The sequence below is a fragment of the Anas acuta genome, chromosome 16 (assembly GCF_963932015.1).
Source record: "Anas acuta chromosome 16, bAnaAcu1.1, whole genome shotgun sequence".
NCBI lineage: Eukaryota > Metazoa > Chordata > Aves > Anseriformes > Anatidae > Anas > Anas acuta.
This window is the reverse complement of record NC_088994.1, coordinates 5,214,407-5,235,657: the sequence shown is the minus strand read 5'-3', so window position 1 is coordinate 5,235,657 and position 21,251 is coordinate 5,214,407. Positions and strand designations below refer to the sequence as shown.

The 21,251-nt window shown below is 42.9% G+C and overlaps 1 protein-coding gene across 10 annotated transcripts in view; it reads left to right on the top strand.

The window, feature by feature from the left end:
- Positions 1 to 21,251, top strand: part of ARHGAP40 (Rho GTPase activating protein 40) — a 38,532-nt gene that overhangs the window by 14,391 nt on the left and 2,890 nt on the right. For 8 of the 10 annotated variants that reach the window (XM_068700170.1, XM_068700166.1, XM_068700167.1 and 5 more), the window contains 13 exons: positions 7,289 to 7,491; positions 11,790 to 12,010; positions 13,248 to 13,323; positions 13,924 to 14,075; positions 14,703 to 14,868; positions 15,206 to 15,297; positions 15,426 to 15,503; positions 15,766 to 15,925; positions 16,675 to 16,757; positions 17,542 to 17,748; positions 18,021 to 18,161; positions 19,780 to 19,940; positions 20,960 to 21,015. In XM_068700170.1, coding sequence (XP_068556271.1) covers positions 7,311 to 7,491; positions 11,790 to 12,010; positions 13,248 to 13,323; positions 13,924 to 14,075; positions 14,703 to 14,868; positions 15,206 to 15,297; positions 15,426 to 15,503; positions 15,766 to 15,925; positions 16,675 to 16,757; positions 17,542 to 17,748; positions 18,021 to 18,161; positions 19,780 to 19,940; positions 20,960 to 21,015 — 1,774 coding nt within the window. In that variant the 5' untranslated portion in view covers positions 7,289 to 7,310. Of the gene's footprint in view, positions 1 to 737; positions 884 to 7,288; positions 7,492 to 11,789; positions 12,011 to 13,247; positions 13,324 to 13,923; positions 14,076 to 14,702; positions 14,869 to 15,205; positions 15,298 to 15,425; positions 15,504 to 15,765; positions 15,926 to 16,674; positions 16,758 to 17,541; positions 17,749 to 18,020; positions 18,162 to 19,779; positions 19,941 to 20,959; positions 21,016 to 21,251 lie in introns of those variants that run through there. The other 2 variants (XM_068700164.1, XM_068700163.1) reach the window with 2 other exon arrangements.

Below are 21,251 nucleotides of genomic sequence, written 5' to 3'. Positions count from 1 at the left end.
CAGCTGTAAGATGTTTAGTATGGGTGAATCTGTGCTTCTCTAAAAAGTCTTTGTTTTAATGAATGATGACATGTCAAAAAATGCTCTGAGCTTATTTGTAAAGGATTCAAACCTAATCTTTCCTCTGAAAGCCACGTGGTCACTCTCCTGCCCTGTCCCCCAGAGGTGTACAGGGGCTGAGCATCTTGCCTAGAGTCCCAGGCAGTGGAAGTGAAGTGAGGAGGTGAGGGTGGCTCATCGCAGGAGCGTGTTTTGGGGATGTGTTCAGTGACTGGGAGGCATTGACTCATTCTGGCCTTGCTCAAGTCCCTGACGCCGCGTGCTGCGGGGATGTGACAGGCAAGTCCCTAACGGGCAGGGTGAGTGCCAGCACCTCGTCAGAGTCCCGTGTGGGTGCTCTGTCCATGGCATCCCAGGGGGTGCGTTGCTATCTCTGTGTGGGGGAGGCAATGGGAAGGAACAAGCGTGCAGGAGCCCGGTGTGCTGCAGGAGGTGCTAGCTGCTCTGTGGGGTTTGGCAAGCTGCTGCCCTGCTGGTAGGAGAAACTGGTGTGACAGAGCCCTTGCAGCTGCTGGAAGGGAAAACTGTTCTGAGTTGGGGTGTGCCTGGTTCTGGCAGTGCGTGAAGATGGAAACAGGGCTGGAAATGCTACCGTTAATTAATGATTCTCATATGTTCATATGGCAGGTCAGTTCAAACTCGCATTAAATCTCAATGCTTTGCTTTGACCACGTGCCCTTTTCTCCTGCAGGATGTCCGTGTCGGTGCAGGGCCTTTCCTGTTTGGCTTACCTTGCTGCTGCAGGGAAAGTCAGCTCCGGGCTCCTCTGTGGTGACCTTGTGGTGAAACAAATGCAAGGAGGGTATGGCTTACGTCTCCTGAGGTCAACCCAAACCTTAATACAACGGGGCAGGCACCTAAACTAACAGACTAGACTAAACAGGGCTTGGAGTGTTTCTGATTTGGCTGTGTCTGCATGGATTTATCAGTCCCGTGTTTGTTCTGTTTTCAGTTTCAGCCTGAGACACCTCCAGGCAGATCTGCAATTTTAGGCAAATTTTGCTATTCCTTAGCTTGTTTATTTAGACCCTTACCTAAAGAGAAAGGAGGTAGGTCTCTTCCAGACGACAGGCTGAGATGGGAGTATTGAGATGGTGTTTCTTTGCCCTTAAACACTGTGATACCAATGTTTGGGTTCAGGTAAGTTTTATAACCATGCTTTATCCGAAACCTGCAGCACTGTGGCAGAGGGAGCCTCCAGAGGTCAGGTCCAGAGGCATTACACAAGAGCATCCATGTGCAAGCGTTTCTCTCCCCGTAGTGCTGGACAGATAACGACTGTTGTCTTTCTGCTGTCACTGAGGGTGTCAGGACAGGAGCTGGGGAGTGGCTGTGGTGTGGGGGAAAGCTGGCTCTGGTCTGCGCTGCTCTTCACGTACAGAGTGATGTGGCGTGTCCCCTTTATCGCTTGCAGAACAGGCTTCACAACAGCTGTCGGTGATGCTGCTCCCTGAGCTGCTTGCATAATGGCACGTCCTGATGAACTGATTGCTGTGGTGCTGCAAACAAGCTCTAAGCTTATTAGCAGGCTGCACAAGCGACACCTTAACTCTTCTGGCTCGTGCTGTAGATACAGACCTTTGAGTGCGTTGTCCCATAGGTGCCAAGTCTGTGAAAAAATGCCTTCATACAAACAGAAGTGGTGTTAGGCAGCAATGGCACATGAGGCAGGGAGGGTTAGAGGCACTGTGACTTTTTGTAGGGGATACACCCTGAGACAGTCTGCATGGCAGCGTGTGTATGAGCAAACCCCGTGTGGTTACGGGTATGCAAAGATCCGTCAGTGGTAGGCTGCTGCTGTGATTGCTGTGATGCTGACTCTTAAACTGCTCTGGGTTGTTAAGCCAGGGAAAGTAAAGCATGCTAGGGGTATATTGGGTAAGTTATTGTTCCTCTTTGCCACAGTAATTTGATAATTAGTCTGTCTTTATGGTCTTGTCCAAGAAGAAGCTTGAACAGCCCTGTGCTTCTCACTTTCTCCCAAGGGAGACATCAGCACCGCTCTTCTGCTCCATGGGTGGAGGGAAGGGGGAGCTGGCAGGCTGTGCTGCAGGCTGTGCACGGAGTTTGGGGGATTGTAAGAAAAGTTAGACCTTAAAGTAGGACTTGAAAGATTTGCTTTAGCTCTTTCTTTTGAGGTAGACCTTTGGCTGACTTGCTATGAATTGGTTCTGTTCATAGAAAAGTTATGGAACTTGTGTCCGTGACATCTCTGGTGTTAAACTTGACATCTGTGCATTGGAAGTTGATTTTTTTTTTGTAATTCTGCAAGTCTGAATGAAATTCCAAATTGTGCATCACCTAAGGTCTAATCTTCATCTAAGATTTTGATGAGTAGACTGTTGTCTTTCAACAGGGATCTGTTACCACATTAACACTGATAGATTTGAAAGAATGAGGTATAAACTTCCAATTCTTTAAGTAAAACATATATACTTATATTTAGGTATAAGTATGTAGATATATCTATATATGACTTAGGAGTATTTGAAAAAATAGAGAAAATCCTCATGACAATTATTTCTTGATGCCTTTATCTCACCACTTGATCTTAAATGAGAAAATCCGTCATGTTATGGAACTGCAATGGTCTGATCTTCCTGGTTCTTCATCTGGATTTAAACTGCTTGCTTAGGATAGGAACTTGGAAGCAAATTAAAGAGGGTTTTTTTCCTGCATAGGCGTGCTTGGTTTGTCTCCTTGAATCTTATGTTCTTGTACTCATTGACTGTTTTTGACCTTGACGTGAGTTGCTGGTGCACATGTTTTGTTTCGTTGACATATTTTTATTCTCTGACTTAGCATCTTTATCTGTCAAAAAATTGCAACAAGATAAAATAATTTCCAACTCTCTTCTTTCAAAAGAGTTCTTGTTTTGTGCTAGTGATCCAAATTGCTATGATACGACTCGGTGTGCTGCTCATAGCTTGCTCTTGAGGTTAACTCAGATTCCACCTGTTTCTTTGTTTCCTGTGTCTCTTTGTGCTTGCTCCACATTTGTGGATATGCCCTTAAACTGAGTGTTTGCATGTGCCTTACATAACTTTGTTGTTCTGTTCTTGTTGCCTTCTTTCATCTTATTTCTTCTGGAAACAGCGCTAAAGGAGTTCCATTTTCTTCATTTACACTTGCCACCTTCTGTTCTGTTTGCAGTACTTAAGAAGGAACTTCATTTATTCATCTGGCAGGTGAGGAGAGGATGTTGAGCAAGCAGGGAAGCAGTCCAGGCAGCTCTGATCCTTTGAGAAAGTCTCTGATGAGAATGATTCAACCCTGGAATGAACAAATGCTAAGCAACACTGTTTATCTTATTTTGATATTCAAGAGGGCCAAGAGTTTCTTGAGTGTTTACAATGCATTTGCTGTGTGTTGGCAGTATCTAGGAACAAATCAAACACTGCTCTGAGGTTTCATATCCTAGCCCAGGGCTGGTGAGCCACCAACACTCAGTCAGCCTTTAAGGGCTACCAATGCTCAGAGAGGATTTGTAGAAGAAATAGGAAAATGAACCATAAAAGGACCACACCAGTCTAGTTTTGTTTCTCATAACTGCTATTAGTCCTGTAAAATCAGGCTAGACTGAATGTGTAGGTGAGCCAGGTGGATGAATCCCACTGCAATTAGCTCTCTGAGACGAGAGGAGGAGATGGCGTTAAGATGGTCAGTCTTCCCAGTCGTTCCGTAGCGTTTGCCCTTAGCTAGGTGTTTCTACCCAGCTTGCTCCTCTGTTGGGTTAATTTTTAAATCTGACTGATGTTAAGCTTTTTTGTAATGCTTACAGTGCATCTGAGTGAACTTGATTATTCCACTTTGCCCAGTTGCAACTGAGCAATTAACATTTTCAGCCAACAATCTACACTTGAAATCTAAACTGTTGCTATGTTCATACGTCACGGGTTGCCCTCTGCTGACTTGGGAATGCAATGAGGAAGAACAATCTCGTAGGTGACTGAATCTGAAATTAACCTTCCACTTGACTGGTGGGATTTGTAAAGTGTTGTGCAGCGTGTTCAAGAAAAAACAGACCAGAGAATAAAGCATTTTCTAAATTTTAAGGTCTGACTAGCTCTGTTATCTAGGTGTTGTCCCATCTCGCAGGACAGCCACAGGAGCTCAGGACTTGTAGAGTTGGGCTTTGGATCCTGCTAACACTGCAGGATTGCTGTGTGTTGGTGAACCAGGGCATAGTGTGTCACGCTGTGGGGATGTTGAGATGAAAAGTTCAGATGGCTTTTGGGCTGTCCAACCCACAAACAGTTCGAATATGGCTCTCCTGTAGGAGACATGCAGTGTGATTAGCAGTGGAGCTTGTTAATGCAAGGACTCCTAGCTCACCTGAATGTCCTTCCAGTGGAAGGAGGCAAAGTGATGGTGGATGGTACAGAAGCAAGAGCCGCAGTGGGATGTGGGTGCTTACAGCGGTTCCCCTGGTGTCTGACAAAGCCGCATCCTGGCTCCATGCTATGTTGTCATGATATGGAGCTGAAGGTGCTGGTAGACCCGAAAGAGCCGGTGGCAGAAGTGCAGCCTGAAGATCTGGACTGTAGGGATGTTGTGACCCTTCTCAGACGTACCCCACGAATCTGCCCTAATGCTTTAGGTGGGCATTCCTTCACCTGGTCCTAGCACCTCATGGACAAAGCTTGCAATCAGAAGCTGGTGTCTGGATAAATCGTGTGGAATACCTGAGTGGAGTCACCCTTTGAAAGAGTTGAAGATCATAAATATTGCCTTTTTGTTGTTTGTTTGTGTTTTGTTTTTTTTCTTTTAAAATTTTTTCCAGGCAGGCCAGTGGCAGGTGTGGAGAAGCGTTTGCCATAGCTCTGGGTGACACAGGCTTGCTGCAGAGCTTGTGTTAGGGTAGGTGCTGCTGCGTCTGCAGCCTGGATGTAAATGCTGTTCCGGTGTGAATCTACAGATGACATTTGGATTCCAGATAAGTCTGCTCTAAATGAGGCTGAACACGAAGGAGAGGTACCTTTTAGAGTTACTTTGATCTGTGTAACTTAGATTCTGAAGGATACTTACATATCCACTGCACTGCACGATCCCACCACAGCAGCTTATGGCGAGAGGAGTAGTTACGTGCCTGCTAAGTGCCTCCAGCAGAGCAATTTAGGACAGCTTGTGAGGCAGCTCTTCAGCCTGTTTGGTGTTACGTGTTGAGAGACTGCTCTGCAGTGCGAACTTGGCTGTGTCGGTGCTTCTGGAAGTGATGCTGGCCAAAAGCACGTCCCTCAAAGTGATCAGAAATTCTTCTCTTAAACTCACGTCGCACGTGGTGATCTCTGATGTCCTATAACAACCTAACAGGACATCATGGCAATGATGTACTGAAATAGGCTTTTTGATGGTAGCAGGGTGGCTTTGTTTAAACCTAATCCTCTTATGAGAAGGCTGGCAGCCAAATGCGAGGAGATGCAGAGATGTAGAGGAGTACTGAAGAGTTGATGTAAGCAAAGTCAGCTAAAATTTTAACTCCTGATCTTGGTTTTAATTTTAACTCTTTACCTTTATCCACCAGGATAAAGAGTTTAAGTGTAAAGTTTAAAGGGAAAATAATGACTTAGGATGGTAGCTGTATGAGAGCTATGAAAAATGGATGTGAACTATGAAGGTTAAAAACCAATAATAAAATCTTAGATTGAATATTTAAGTGCTTCTCCATGCTGTGACGTGGAATCTCAGCTGCAGGTCTGTTCATCCAGGAGTAGGAAGGGGGAAAAGATGTGGATGGATAACAAAGCAGGCAGAATGCCTCTGCCTTTGTTGGAAGTGGGCTGTGTGGTGCAATAGCTCTTTTCAATTTTTAACTTTTGTGTTCCTGTAAAACAAACAAAAGACTTACTATTCGTGTTCTCCACTCTGTTGCTGCCTCCAGATGTTCTGCAGTGATGGTTATCGCTTCAGTTCTGACCTTTAGAAGAGAAAGGCTGGCTGCATGCATGCAAAGTATAAGCAGAGTATGCATGTACATGTGTAAATATAAGAGCAAAATGGCCTCTACCATGTGCCTCCTAGTTTTTAGATCTTCACATTTGTTATTTTGAGACTTGAAATGCTTCTTATAATAGCAGTTCATGCCAGAACTGCTAGTAATGGCTTTCCAGAATGAAGGGAACTAAAACTTGCAAGATACTTTGCCATCAGTAACTTTCGTAGTCCTTCTGTACTTGTGAGGTTAATTTAATTTTGGTGGTGGTTTCGTTGTCGTGTTCTGTCAAAGCATAAGACTTAACTGTTGTTTTTTCATCGTGTGACTAGGAAGCGATTCTGCGCTGTGTTTTGTAGTGATGGCTGTTCACAGCTATTCTTGGAACGTTTTTCAAACCATGCGGAGTTGGCATAGCATGCGGTCTCTTGGTTTTTGTGTTCCTAAGTTAAACTGTTGAGGTGTTTATATAAGTAGGCTACTCTTACACCTACTACATTTTGTCTTTTAAAAAGATACACAGCAGGATTTAAAGGGCTTACAACCCTTTGAAGAGAAGAACAAATTCATTTTAGGAGAGGTATTTCTTTATGAAACGATGAGAAACTCACAGCTTCCTTTAGGGAGGTTGAAAGCTTAGCTGAACAACGCCAGTCAGAACTTTGGCTGTCCACAAATTACTCAGCAGGGTGGTAAGAAAATTCTGTATGTTTGGGTTTCCCAGGACGCTTCCACTGTTTCACAGCCAAAAAATCTGGTCTGGGCAGGAAAAGAGGGCCTCAAACATCTGAGCTGTTCATTGCGTGAACCGAGCTGCAGGGCACAGAGCTGTGTCAGATTTTGCATACAGGGGACAAGACTCCAGAGGTTCATCTGCTGCGGCTGGGAGTCGTCAGGCTTGCCAGATAGGCAGAGCACGTGTGTGCAAAGTTTGAAACGTCTTGGTTGTCTGTGGATCCAGAGGGTGTAACAGCAAGCTTACAGGGGGATCTTGGAAGCAAGTCTGGGAAACGCAGGAGGTATCTCAGAGGTTGCTGGAAGGACAGTGTAGGAGGACTTGTGCCGATATTGTGCCTGCTCACGTGTTTGGACAGTAGGGTTTGTTTTTTTTTTCCCCCCTGCTTTGGTGGATTTGATCCCAACCTTGTCTGTTATTGCCAAAGACTAACAAAAGGAAGTGTAGTACTTACCTCTATTTGGCTTTTACTGCAGCCATTAATCAAAAAGGATGTATTGTGAATGCCATACCTGAATATGTGTAGCTTAATCTCTCTTCCTTATCTCTTCCTCTCTCAGTACCAGACATTGCCCTTGCAAAATGAACCAGCTTCCTCCGAAGAGTCCTTTGGTATCCCCGTTGTCAGAGAGCGTCACTTCCAGGGTAGATTCTTTGGACAACTTGTCAATGGACAGTTTTTGGCTGGAAGTAGAGAACATTAAACAGAGCACTGAAGCCGAGCAAGAGGAATGCAGCCTTGCAGATGTCAAAGCACAAGAGGGTAGGTTGCCAAAAACATCGGGAGTGAGGGGAGGAAGGAAGATGTTCATCTTTGAAAATTTTCTTATGCACCTGAATGGTTGAAAAGCATGATGGCATATGGTTAGAATGTTACCTGGCAAGTCAGTTATGTTTATATAGAGATTATTTTTTTTTCACTGGATGATGGCTAATTCCCTGCAGAAGAGGATTGCTGGCCTCACCTAGTTTCAGCTTCTGAAAAAAAGCTGACTGAAGATGGGTGAGAAGTACGTTCATGGCTCCAGACTTTTTAAAGCAGCCACCACTAAGTGTGGGTGTCCTCATTCCTTGTGCACCAGCTGTGTGGTGAGCGTGCCTTGACAGCTAACAGCATTTAGGAAGGGTTGTTTGTGTACATGGTCCTGAGACTTTATCATAGTGGCTTTTACAAGAGCTGCCTTTGTGGAAGGCAGACTTGCACCCTCTGATTCTCTGTTAAAGGAACCGTAACACTGAGTATGACAAGAGTACATCCACACAAGACTTTTCTGATATTGCTTTTAATTTTCTTTTCTTTTAAAGATCACTTTATGCATGTGGGGTGTTTCAGTTGGGCTTTCTAGAGCATTGGTTTTATCCAGGATTTTGGAATAATTGGAGTCTGTACTGATTGCCTTTTGACATGAGAGTTAAAATAAATATCCTGGGGTGTTGGAGGACTGATGAGCACCAGGCAGTTCCATGGTTGGGGCTCTCACATTTCCTGTGTCCATTCCGGATGATGGGATTGCAGCCTGCACAGCCTACAGCTGTTGTTCTGGCCTGATACTGAGAAGGATCTATGAGTGTAATGGAGAAATGTCTGAGTGAAAGTCCCGGTGTGATGCTATGTTTGGGAAGGGTAAATAACTATGCTGGGTTCATAAAGGGGCCCTGGAGAGTAGGACAGGAAGATAATCTGAGCTGGCCATAATGGGCAAGACACTGAACATCAAGGCCCACTGTTGGTGTCCCTGCATCAAAGATTTTAGCTTGTGTTTTGGAACTGGAAGAGATACAAAAGTGATTCAGAAACTGAGTGCGTCAGGGAGGAGACTCTGGAAAAGAGGGCATGCCATTAGATGAAAGGCTGTCTAGGATATCCGAAATACTGATATGCTAGAGGCAATTTGGTTGCTGTGTGTAAGCAGGGACACAAAGAAAAGTTTCCTGTAATGCTGCGCGTTAATCTCATAGGTAAGAGCTAACTGCTTAATTAGCACTTGTAACCAGACAAACTTGAAGTAACGCTCCCAGTGGCGAAGCCTTCCTGGCAGGCTGGGGAGGGCGGCGTGGTGTGCGCAGCCTCTGGGTGCCTTCTGGGATGGAGTACAGCCAGCAAGCCTTGTGCTCGAAGGGTAAATAATGAGGGGAAACTCGAGGCTGGCCTAAATGCAGGAGGCCAGGCTGGGCTGGTGCCTCCTGGCTTTGTGTCTCTGCAGCCTCCAGCCGGAGCCAGGTGAGGTGGCCGCACGGCTGGGCCGCTTCAGGCCGAAGGCACTGCTGCTGTTTGCATACAGGCTGAGAAGCTGGGCTTGGGCAGCAGGTAATAGCGCTGTCTGGAGCCGGTGACGAAGTGCTGATAACCATCACGGCGCGGAGGCTTCGTGCAGATAAGGCATCGCAGAAACGCTGACCCAGTTGGAAGGTGATGAGCCCCGCGTGAGGGGTGGCGAAATGGGAGGCTGCTCGTGGCCTCCCACTGACAGCTGGTCAGCCTGTAACCTTGGGGAAGAACTGGGTCAGCAGAAAGGTGCTGGGGTTTCGTGCTTGTGGCCTCACCCACAGTTGAAAGGGGCAAAAACTGGCTTTTTTCTCCAGCAGGAGTAGTGTAGTTTTTTCCTAGCTGCTTGCTCCAGCTATCTCCAAGGCCCACGGTACAACAGATGTATGCATTGCGTGTGGTGGTGGCACTAAAGTATCTGTTAGTATCCTCATAGCATGCAGTCATCTCTGAGAAACATCTGCAAAGGCTGCTTCTTCTCTTCCTCTGAAAAATAAGTGGGAAGTTGTACATAATGTTTGTCTGATATCGTAGGATGTTTAGCTGTCATTCAATTTTTTGGAAACTAAACATAATTATTATGAATACTAGTTTTGGTTAGCTCATGTTTCAAGTCAGTTCTTGCAACTGGTGTTCTTTAGTTTTCATATTTATTCCCGTTTGTGCCTCCTTCCCCAAATGTTGCTTGTCCAGATCTCACAAGACAAATGTTTAAAAACTCTCCAGGCTTGAATCTGCAGCCAGACTGCTGTGGACTTCTAAATTCTGTCCTATTCCTCTCTGATTTTCCTCTTCTTCCCATAAATAACCTATTTTACTTGTTTCCCTTTGTGTTACTGGTAAACATAATTGGGCCAAAAATATTAAATTGAGAAATTAACATCTGAACTGCTTTGGCATCAGATGGAGCAGTAGGCTTAAACGGATGTCCGACTCGTGGTCTTCTGCTTAGTGTTGTGTATTAGATTAGTTTCCTGTTATGACTGGATTTGGATATTTTCAAAATTTGCAAGCAATACTCTAACTTCCTGTAGTTCCCAAGGACAAAATAAAGAAGTCTTTTGCACGCTGTGCTTCTGTGAAACCACGAATGTAGGACAAATAGCTGTATAGGGGGAATTAACTAATGTGATTGAGTCCCAACCCTACACACGCATGAGTAGCTGTAACCAAGTGAGCAGTGCCAGTGGGGATGCTTTTAACTGCTAAGCTTTTGGAGAACTGGACATGAGAAGTGCCCAAAACCAATGTGGGAGAGCTAGCCAGTTTGCTATTTGCTCTGGTGTAATGCTCAATAGAGCTCTGTTTTCATGCAACTTGCAAAAAGATACTGTGACTCCAGTAAACTCCTCAGCTTTTGGAGCGTGCTCCTTCCATTCTTAGGTGCTGTGACAAAACAGTAGTCTCTCCAGAAAAAATTAAACAATTTAATCTCATAAGATGATCTGTGTGGCTTTTATTGATGCAACAATAATGAGGTTTTGCCCAAGCAACTGTGATAGATAAGAAATACCAGTCTGCATCAGAAAGAAAGAATGGGAACGAACTATTCAATTGCAGTCAGTTCAGTTTTTTTTTTTTTTTTTTTTTTTTTTTTTTTCCTTTTCCGGGTATAACCTTAGGTAGAGTTGTGCTGGAGTTGCCTGCAGTGAATGATTGTGGTACTTAAAATTGAAAAGGTAAAGACTCTCTGGTGTTCACACTATTCAAGTTGAAGCCAGCTGCTAAATTGCTGCTTTTATCCTTGGATTTCAAGTAACTGCCATGCTCTGGGCACTTTCCCACTTGCACAAAAGGCACATCCTATAAGGGAAAATTGTCTTCCGTGTTTGAAGTGCTACTTTTGTATTGGAGATTGGCATGGAGTTGAGCTTGTTTGAATAATGCTGCTGTTACTGTCTCCAGGCTTGTCACACTTTACTTTGGAACTGGAATGGTCTTTAATTTTAGAGGTGTTTTGAGTAGATACAGCCATAAGTGAATGCACAGAGCAAGAATAATACTCTTGCCTAATGTCTGTGTGGGTAGCAATCCACTTAAAAACATAATACAGTAAAGGAGCAGTGATAGTGAATGCAAATAATTCTGCAAGTGTATTAAATCCATTTGAATCTATCAGACTAGTATCTGGATTTTTAAGTTGATACTGAGGCATGCATGTGGATAAATAATAATTAAAAGAAATGGCTAAAGGATTGGGAATTGTATGAAAGCCAAATGGGCAGTGTTAGACATTGTGTGGTTTCTCACAGACCTTTTGTATGCTGTCAGAGGACCCTTTGTGCCCAGGGAGGCAGTGCCGTTCGCTCTGACTTACTGTACTGGTGTACTTGTGCCTGCTGCCACAGCTCCTCTTTGCATGGATAGTTGGTGTGAAGGCAGACTTGAGCAAGCACAGTTGCCTTTCCTCCCATATCCTGTGAAAGCCCCCACTGGGTTCAGTTCCTCTTGCCGTCCTCATGCCAATGCCATACAGTCACTGTTGTGCCCCTTCTGCCCACCATGTGTATTACCAGGGGCCTGGTAGCACACACATCTCTGTAGTCTTTTTCTCCTCACCCTAGGTGAGGAAAAAGGAGTGTGTAGACAGTTAGAGCAGCCTGAAGTGCTGTCTTTTGTCTGGCTCAAGCCTGGTACTCAGCCAGCTACATGGAAGCAGGATTTCAAAGATGTGACTCTCAGTCATTGCCACCCCAGAAAGGGAATGGCTCGGGCTTCCCATTTTCTGATGTTTCAAGAACTCATGTTGCTCTTCTTTCTCTTCTTGCTCCCTCTTCTCGTCCATTGTTTTTCAGAGGGAGAAGCTGAAGCTGAGTGGCTCCAGGACGCAGGCCTGTCAGACCTCATCAAGGACCATGCCTCCGAAAACGACAACGTGGTGCTGCTCTCCACCCTGACGAAGACCCAGGCCGCTGCTGTGCAGCGAAGGTTAGATACCTACTCCCGGTCTCGGAGGAGGAAGAACAAGCATCCTGTGCGTGATGTTCGGGACATTTTTGGAGTGGTCGGCTCTGGGGTATGTTGAGTGGAATCTTCCGAAAAGTTTTGTTGTACTGTGGTAGCAGCCTCAGCTTGCTGCACCTAGGGCTGCTTCCATTTCCAAAACAGATGGCTTCATCTTTTAAGCTGAAATGAAACTGAGATTGCAGAACTTCTGCATCCAGGTTGCAGGACTGAGAAGAAATAAGTACAGAACCTACAGTTCTATAATCTTCCTAGAGACTGCCGGAAGAAACGCTTTGTGTAGCACCTACAGCACTGCAGCTTCATGGAGCTCTGATATCATTTGGAGCCCTCTTGTGTTTTCTTTATTCCAGTGACATTTTATTCGAACTGCAAGTTGTTCTTAAGTTCCTCAATTGAAATTCAGAAAGTTTTTAAACTTGCATATTAAATAGAAATCTGTTGTGTGCTCTACTGTATGGGAATGAAGATTTTTAGCTCTTAACCTGAAGTGCCCACCCACTAGGTTTCTTCTATTTGCACTTGAAAATCTGAGAAACTAAATCCAATCTGATAAAGTGACGTTCTGGTGTGAATTAGTTACAGATGCTAAATGGGGTGGTTCTGCTTTCATGGTAAGCTCATCAGCCGTATGCCTACTCTAAATATATAGTACATCTTCTGTATAGATTAACTTCTGTCCATCTGCAATGACTTTGCACAGGTTCCTTTTAGCTTTCATTCATCTGTTCACAACTCCATGTCACGAACAGGTTCTCAGAAAGTTGCTAACTTCTGGTAACAGAATGTGCTTTCTTGTATTCTGACTAGTTCTAGCAAGAGTAAGGTTTTCATTTGTAGAATTGACTGCCAAATGTCTCTTTATACCTTAAAGATGCCCTTCTCTCTCTAGACCTGAAGAGGTTACCATAAAGGCTGCAATGGGAAACTTTTAGGTGCTGATGTGTGACTAGATCCTGGGCAGTTTGCTCAGTACACTGTTTATTAGCCCCTCAATGTATAAACAAAAAAGATGTTAGCAGCTGATTATGAGGAAGTAAGTCTTGTTTTCATGGTGTAGAAATTCATCATAAATGCCATCTGTGAAAGTTTTCTGTTTTTCACCTGCCTGTCAAATCCCCTAATTGTTATTTGTTTAATAATTCTTAGTGTCCTGACCTTCAGCAGCATTTTCTCAGAGAGAAGCAAACAATGTCAGGCGTTTTGTTTTTTCTACCAAAATCAGGGTGTCAGTGTAACAATTTCTGTTCTGCTTTGTGTAAGTAAGAATGTTTTGATTTACTTTTCAGGAGACAGTAACCGAGAAAGAGGAGTCCAGCCCAGATCAGTTGTGGCACAATTTACGGACTTCAAATGTTCAGAAACGTAAGAAGAAATTTTTAAATGTTCAGTAGGTTTGGAAATGGGGTGTAGGATCTGAAGTGGGGCTGGAACTGAAAGGGAAGTTAGGCTAATCTGGACTCTGAACTTGAGCAGCTCTATTTCCAATACTAGCTGTTACTATTAGGTAAGGCCTTATTTGTGTGTTTTTTTTTTTTTTTATTTTTAAATGCAAGCTTACAAATTTTGCTGAATTTGGTAAACTTTTCGAGGGCCTAGTGTTGTTAGGAATTAGCACTTGGTGATAACCTTCAATCTTCAAGAAAGCAATTAAAAAAAAAAAAGATCGTATAGTGAAATCCTATACACAGTTGCGTGAAGAGAAGTTAGCCACAGCTATGTCCTTTAATTTAAGGGCATGCTCATGTCTTACTACTGACCTGGTGTTCATATTTGTAATGTTAAGGCTTTAAGCTAGGCTCACTGTGCTATGACAGCACTGTTTTCAAATGCTAATATGATCCTTTTTCTTTTTTCCAAAAGCAGTTGACTCGAACCATGTCTTAAGTGGCAGTTTTAATGAACTTGTTTTCTAAGCTTCACTCTTTTAGCTCTCTGAAATTCAAGGTGTTTTCTCCTCTGTAGCAGAAACCCAGGATTACTCCTGCACAGTTCGAAACTCTGGAAAAGAGGAGGTGTTCAACATGGACATTGCCTACTCAGAGCAAGCAGCTGTCCTGCTCAAAGGATCATTCCTGTCTGAATCCAGGAGAATAATGGATGGAAACGCTCTAACTGTAAGCATAGGAATAATTGTTCATGTTGGAGTTTAATTAGCTTCTCTTCTTGCCTAGGTGGGTGCAAGACATTTAATTGTATGATCAACTCTTGGAAATGTCCTCCATAGATAATGCTGCAACAGGCCTGTACTAGCCAGGGGTTTTTGGATGGACAGTGGTGGGCAAGGATAACTGCTGTGTAGTGGGTGGTCAAAAGAAATAGTACTTGTGTGAGAATCCGTAGCTATTTGGATGCGGATCTGGGTTGTTGCCACTGGAAAAAAAAAAAAAAAAAAGAATAACTGGACTTTCTTGCTTGTAATGCTAACAGTTTCTTCTCTGAAAATGTACTGGACTGCTTCCAAAGTTCACATGGATTAGGATGGGCATCAGGCTTTCTTTAATTTAGAAAACTAGGACCTCCAATATATTTGAAGAGTAATGCTGAAAAAGGGAAATATTTTATTGAACTACGGTTTGAGTAGAAGTAATAGTTTTGGTTATTTGCCTAGTGCTGAAAACAGGAGAATGCATAAATGCTTAGTTAGTGATAAAGAATAACGAAAATGCAACAGAACTTGATAATCACTAGGATCAGTAGAATTGCTTGTACTGAACCTTTTGTGTATGTGTGTTTTCCTTCAGAAATTTAAAATCTACAAGGGCAGACTGGGAGTGACCAAGGTTGGAGATCTATCTGCTCAGGACATGAAGAAGATCCCCACACTGGCCTTTATTGAACTAACAGCTCTTTGTGATGTTCTAGGCTTTGAGCTGAAGAGAAACAAGGCAGCAAAATTGAAAACAACAGGTTAGTGGTTTGTTTTCTTGATTTTTAATTTTTTTTTCTTTACCCCCATTTTGTGCCCCCTCCCTTTTAGTTGAGATTTTCTTACGAATTTGGTTTTCAAGTGGTAGAACAAAGAGGGTCTTTGGTAAGAAACCTTGTGACAAGTGTTTTTGCATTACTTTCTTCTGGAATCAAGACCTACTATCACCTTACATCTGTTGTGTACATTTGTCCTATTACCTGTTCTTCTCTTTTTCTCCAGAACTTATAAAATGTGCTATCTTAGTCTGTAGTGCTGGACGTATCCCTGACACCTGTATTAACAGTGGTACAGACTTAAAATATGTTTCTATTGTAGAGAAAAAACTCTTTGGAGTTCCACTCAACACTCTGCTGGAAAATGACCAAAAACTGCTTCCCAACACTAAGGTCCCTCTGTTACTCCAGGCAGTAAGTTTTCTTGATTTCATTCATTCTTCTGTTCCTTGAAGCTGGGAACCCTTTGAGGCTTGTGATAAGGAAGGGCTTACTTCTCATCCTCTGTATCTAAGAGCTTTCTTTTTTTCCCCTTCTAATAGCTGCTATCTTGTTTGGAAAAGAGAGGACTTGAAACAGAGGGCATTTTGAGAGTTTCTGGGTCCCAGACTAGAATCAAGGTATGAGCTCTTCACTACCAATATTTTCAAAGGTAATCAGGGAGCAAGTTGCTGAAGCAAGTCTCTAAATAAGGTCTAATTTGAATTGTTTTGTCTCCCTTTCCTGTACAATTAGAAGTGTGCATTACTGGGAAATCTGGGAATGTCTGTCGTTGAGGGTATCTGCGGTCTTTTGATTTGATGTGTTGACCTAGTGTTTAGCTATAGAATTTTCATTGTATTTGCTTACTGAAGCATGTAATAAATTCCATCTGTTTTATAGAGTCTGGAACAGAAACTAGAAAGGGACTTCTATACTGGCCTGTTCCGCTGGGATGAAGTTCACCAGAACGATGTATCTGGGCTACTGAAAAGATTCATAAGAGAGCTGCCTGCCCCACTGCTGACAGCAGAATATCTTCCTGCTTTTGCTGCTGTACAAAGTGAGTTCCTCTTTTGGCTGTTTAGTGTCAGTTTGCTGGTTTGTACTTTCCTAGTCCTGGTCTCTCCTGTCAGGTCTCTTGTTAGCAAGTGGATTTCCTGGGAATGCAGAGCACGATACGTGCTATAGATGGTCAAATGCAGTTTGCTGGGTGTTACGTATACTATTATATATCAGCCTGAATGTCTTAGTCGCTAGTTCTTGGTTGTACCCAAAACCTTTGTGTAGGAACACTGTCCTGAATAAGTTATGTTACTACATTTGAGGCTGCAAGGTCACTCTGTGAATTAGGAGAACCTAATTTAAAAAAGGAAAAAGAACACGCAGACTGAGCTGTGGCAACTGGCCAGGGTGCATGATCTTGGACCGTCTGCAGCAGTGCAAGACAGTGCATCTTATTCTGAGGTTCGTGCCTCAATAGGTGACTTGAATGTTTTGAGCCAACTGTGTGTGCAATTTTTTTTTTGTTTGACAAGAAACAGGTGGTGGGGTCTACTAGAGTACACATAATACCAGCAAGTCTTAAAAAAAAAAAAAAAAAAGTCAGTCATCTGGAACAAAAGTGATTCACTTCATAAAGGCTGTATGAGCTTGATTTACTTCTAGGATTTGAGACCTTGTTTTACAGATGACAAATGCTACAAAAAGGAATTGCCTTAGCCCTGCTCTCAGTCTACGTGACTTGAGAACGCAATTTCCATTCTTAAAAAGATTGGTGTCAGAAGCCTGAACCTGTCTTTCCTTTTCTAGATATTCCAGACCTGAAGCAAAGACTGCAAGCTCTGAACCTCCTGATCTTGATCCTGCCTGAGCCTAACAGAAACACGCTAAAGGTAAGTCTACTTGTTCCTGATTTAACTGGAAAAACATGTTCTCATTCCGTGTTTTTGTTTAAGGAACTCTTATCACCCTTTTGTAAAGGGGAGTGTAAATAACGTATTAGATGATTAGGAGGTTTTACTTCACTGACTTGAGCATAGAAACTTGTGATGGAGGGGAGTAAACAAATTTATGGGCTGGGAAGTGAATGAAAGCTGTAAACACAGTCTGCCTTTTGGGGATTAACTTAGGAGGATTTTTTACACCATTTTCAGAAACATGTTCTTTCTTTTCAGTGTACTAAAGCACTTCGCTATGGATTGGAGGGTGTATAGGTCTCATCTTAGTGCACCCATAGACAATATATATGGGAGAAATTCATCAGCTTTGATGAAGGTGTGAGGCAAAATAGATCCAAAGGGTTTCATTTCCCACATCTGGGAATAGATGTGGCAGTTCCTGGGGAAAAAGAGGGTTGAATTTGGATTCTGTAACTTTTACAACTGGAGTTTGTAAATTGCCACCAGACCAGAAATAAAACTTACTTATTTCCTACGTGTGCTATCTTTTCTGATTCATGAATGCTGGACAAACCATCTCCCTGCTTGGTGTAGTTATTTGTTGCTATTCTATTATTAGAACTTGGCTGCTGTACTTCCTGATTAGAGAGTTGTTTTTTTTTTTTTTTATGAATGTCTAGAAAAAGGTGCTGATTAGATGATCTCTCCAGCAATTGTAACTCTAGTTTCTTGAGTCCTATTAGGAGTTAAGATATTAAGTCTCTTTCCCTCTCCTCAGGCTCTACTTGAATTTCTCAGCAAAGTGGTTGCCAGGGAGAACAACAACAAAATGAATCTCTGGAACGTTTCCACAGTCATGGCCCCAAACCTGTTCATGCACAAAGGCCTGCCAAACAAGATCCCTGAAGGGAAGGAGAAACAGCTAGCAGAGGGGGCAGCTGACGTTGTGCGGATGATGATCCACTATCAGGATTTGCTTTGGACAGTAAGTTGCACAGGTGTTTTGCAGTATGGTATAGTAGTGCCTTGGTCTGGATGGAACTGGGGTAGGGAATGAGATAGTCTTGGAAATTTCAGACGAATTGATTGTTTCCAGACAAAGCTTCTGTCCGAATTCCAAGATTACCTGTTTTGAAGTTTTATAGATATTTTATCTGCTGAAGGGGCCTCATAAAGTGATGTTTGGGTTTCTAAGTGGCATCCTCACCTCTGCTTGATTTGTTTTAATTCCTGTTGTCTCCCTTCTTCCCTGCTCAGGTCTCCTCTTTTCTAGTAGCTCAAGTGAGGAAACTCAATGAGAGCAATAGTAAAAGGTACCAGTTCTGTGACAAACGGATAAAAAATTTGTTGCGGAAGATTCATGCTGATAAAGACAAGGTGGAAAAGAACCAGGCAGAGGTAAGATAGAACTGGTCTCTTTCACAAGTGCCAAATACCTTCCCATTACAGTATTTTCATGAGAACTTGAAAAAGTCTAAAGAGTGATGCTTTATACAGAGCGAGAGGGAGAACAATCTGGACCATCCCAAACTCTAGTAGCCAGATTGTGACAACAGCTGACCCTAACAGCAAGCGTACTGATTAAATCTTAAACTACAAAATACTGTTAAGACGTTGCATGTTTACAGGAGAAGGGGGAAGAGACCGGGAGCAGAAATGCTGGATTTAACCTTGCATGAACAGAATTCACATAGCTTTAGGTGTCCCATGTGTTTAGACAGACATGTCTACTAGGATCAAGTCAGAATTCTTTGAATGAACCTAAAGCAAAAAAATTTAGACCGCTACTGTAATGTGAAAGTAGGTTTTCAATCATCTTGCTGTGTAATGCTGCTGATCTGTATAGGACAAAGTGAAGGAGAGAGGTGAGATTTCTCTATTTCACCTCTTGTGTTGGTGCTGGCTGAGACTTTTAAACAGATATTGCTACCGGACCCATTTGAGTATCAAAGCTGCAGTCATTCTGCTGTTCTGGTTGCCACAGTTAATTGATGAGTGTAGGTCTGTAGCAGGTAGGTTACATTACACAATGCTGGATTTTGGGTATCCCGTAGCAGTGGCGGTGATGCTGGGATAATCTAAGGGCATGAGCAAAATGAAGCCTGCAGGTAGGAATAACACATGGAGAGCTTAAATTTGCATACCCAAAGAAGAGTTTGTATTCTCACAAGCCAGTACATCCCCCATCTTTCTGTACCAGTTGGGCTACTGAGATGTGCACCTAAAATTTATCTGGTTATGTATGCATGTCACTCTTAAAGGCACTTGCATTTCAGAAAGAATAACTACAATTTAGGCAGCCCAACAGGCGACTGAATACTTAGGATTTGTGCCAACAGTGCTTCCTAGTGGTGTGTAGCACTGCTTCTGCAGAACTAGAATTATAAAATTAACGTGCTTTGGTTTAGATCCAGTTAGAATGGTTCCTTTATCTGCATAAAAATTCTGAAAAGTTGGTTCATGAAAAAAGTGTTAATGAGAACAGTTGACAAAATAGCTCTCAGATTCTGTTCTGTAATAGTTCAGTGCTTCCTTCTTGAAATTTTTGTTCTAAAATTCAGTAGTCTCTGTAAGACTGTTCAGTTGTCTAAACATTATTCCTGTTGTTATATTATTCCATATTCCTGTTTTTAAATGAATTCTAGAGAAGTCCATCATGCTTGTGGAAAAATACTTCTGAATTTATTCTGCCAGATCCCAATTTCATCAAAACCTGCAAGTGCCAGTACTGTGTTTGAACAGCAGAGAGCACCAGCACACACCGATCAAGACTAGTGTTTTTCTCCCCAATCACAACACTGATGCACAGATGATTTGTTTATAATGCTCACTTTGATGCTTTTATAAGCTTCCATTCTCTAGTACATGGAATAAGAAACACAAATTCTATGAATGCCTGGCTGGATAAATTTCATTCTTCACATTCTCCAGTCTAGTTTAAAACATCAAGTTTCAGCTGATAACAAAGTCTTTTGTGAAGTGCTTTATTCTTTTTTCTTCTGCTTTTCTTGTTCAGCCTTCCAAGGTTGTGAAAGTCCATGCTTCACTTCTCCTGAAGGATACACTAGAGGTGCATCTGAACAATGCAACCAGAGTTGCTGATGTCTTGAGGCAGTTTCAGAAGAACTTGTGCCAGAATGGCTGGAATATTGTTAACACAGTCAACCTCCTCAAGTGGTAAGTGTCTTTTTCTCTGCTTATTTAGAGAAAATAAAATGCAGGTGGTCTAGTTATTATGTCTTCTGTCTTCCAGTGCAGCTGATGTGATGGAACAGGGAACTGTTACAAACTGCTGTCTGCTTTTCCATTCTAGATTTTGGGAATGGTGTGTTGGGTGGGGCTGACAAATAGCAGTTGAGCTGGGTGATTCCATCACTGTGTTCAGGCTGGCAGGAGGATGGTGGTTCCCTCATCTGCTTGAAGGCAAATGAACCACAACAGTATGTGCAAAGCCTTGCTGGAGAGAAAGGGAAGTGGTGGAATAATGTTGACCATGCAAAATAAAACTTCTCTAGCTCTCCAAGAGAAAAGCATCACCTGTGTGAGCTACTTGCCTGGAACAAATATTTCCAGTGTGCATAGGTTCATGTAGGGGTTTCCTAAAATAAGCTCTACAGTTCCCTTCTGTGCTCCAGTGATGAATTGCTGAAGTAATCCCCAAAATGAACAACGCAATTCCCTAACCCTGCAGGCATGTGCAGTATTCAATAGGTGAAATGTTAGCGCATCCCCTGACTGTGTCCATGGGCAAGAGATGCCCAGACAAAGAGGGTGGATGGAGAGTTGGCTGAATATGAGTCAGCTGGGAACGAGTATCTCAGTCAAGCTCCTACAGCCTCTGAAGTCTTCTTGCAGATGAGCTTCTCTTGCACTGGCTGTTGACTGTAGAGGAATGCTGACAATGACAGTTGGTATTTATGCCTTTTGTCTTGCTATTGAAGTGTTTGTATACAGTGTGCTTCTCATTGCAAGTAAGGAATATCTGCATTGCTCTTTGCACAATATTGGGTGTCATTTCCAACAACCACATAGTTCAGGAGAATCAGTAAGGTTGCTGTACTGTACAGCCTTGTAGCTTCCTTGACCATTGCTGACTTCTGCACCGTGAGCAATTCCTTTGGAAGAAACATGACTGAACTACCTAACCTGCCCTTCACAGAGCTTTGTTAACTTCAGTGTGTTTTTCCTTTCTATAGTAACAACTCAACGGAGTGCACAAACTTGCTCCTGTATGAAGTGGGAGGCAATATTGGTAAGTCTGGGTGGTAACTGAAAATAACTTTGATACCCAGTTTTTATGTCTAACTTACAATAGGAGGGAGTCATAAAGATTAGGTGATTTGAAGGGGGCTCCAGAATTTAAAAGACAAATGAACAAATGTGGGTTAACCCCACCAACAGTAAACAGCAACTGTCAAAGCTTTCATCTATCAGTAGGGTGGTGTCATCAGATGGAAAAGAAATCTAAATAATATAACAGCAGATTGG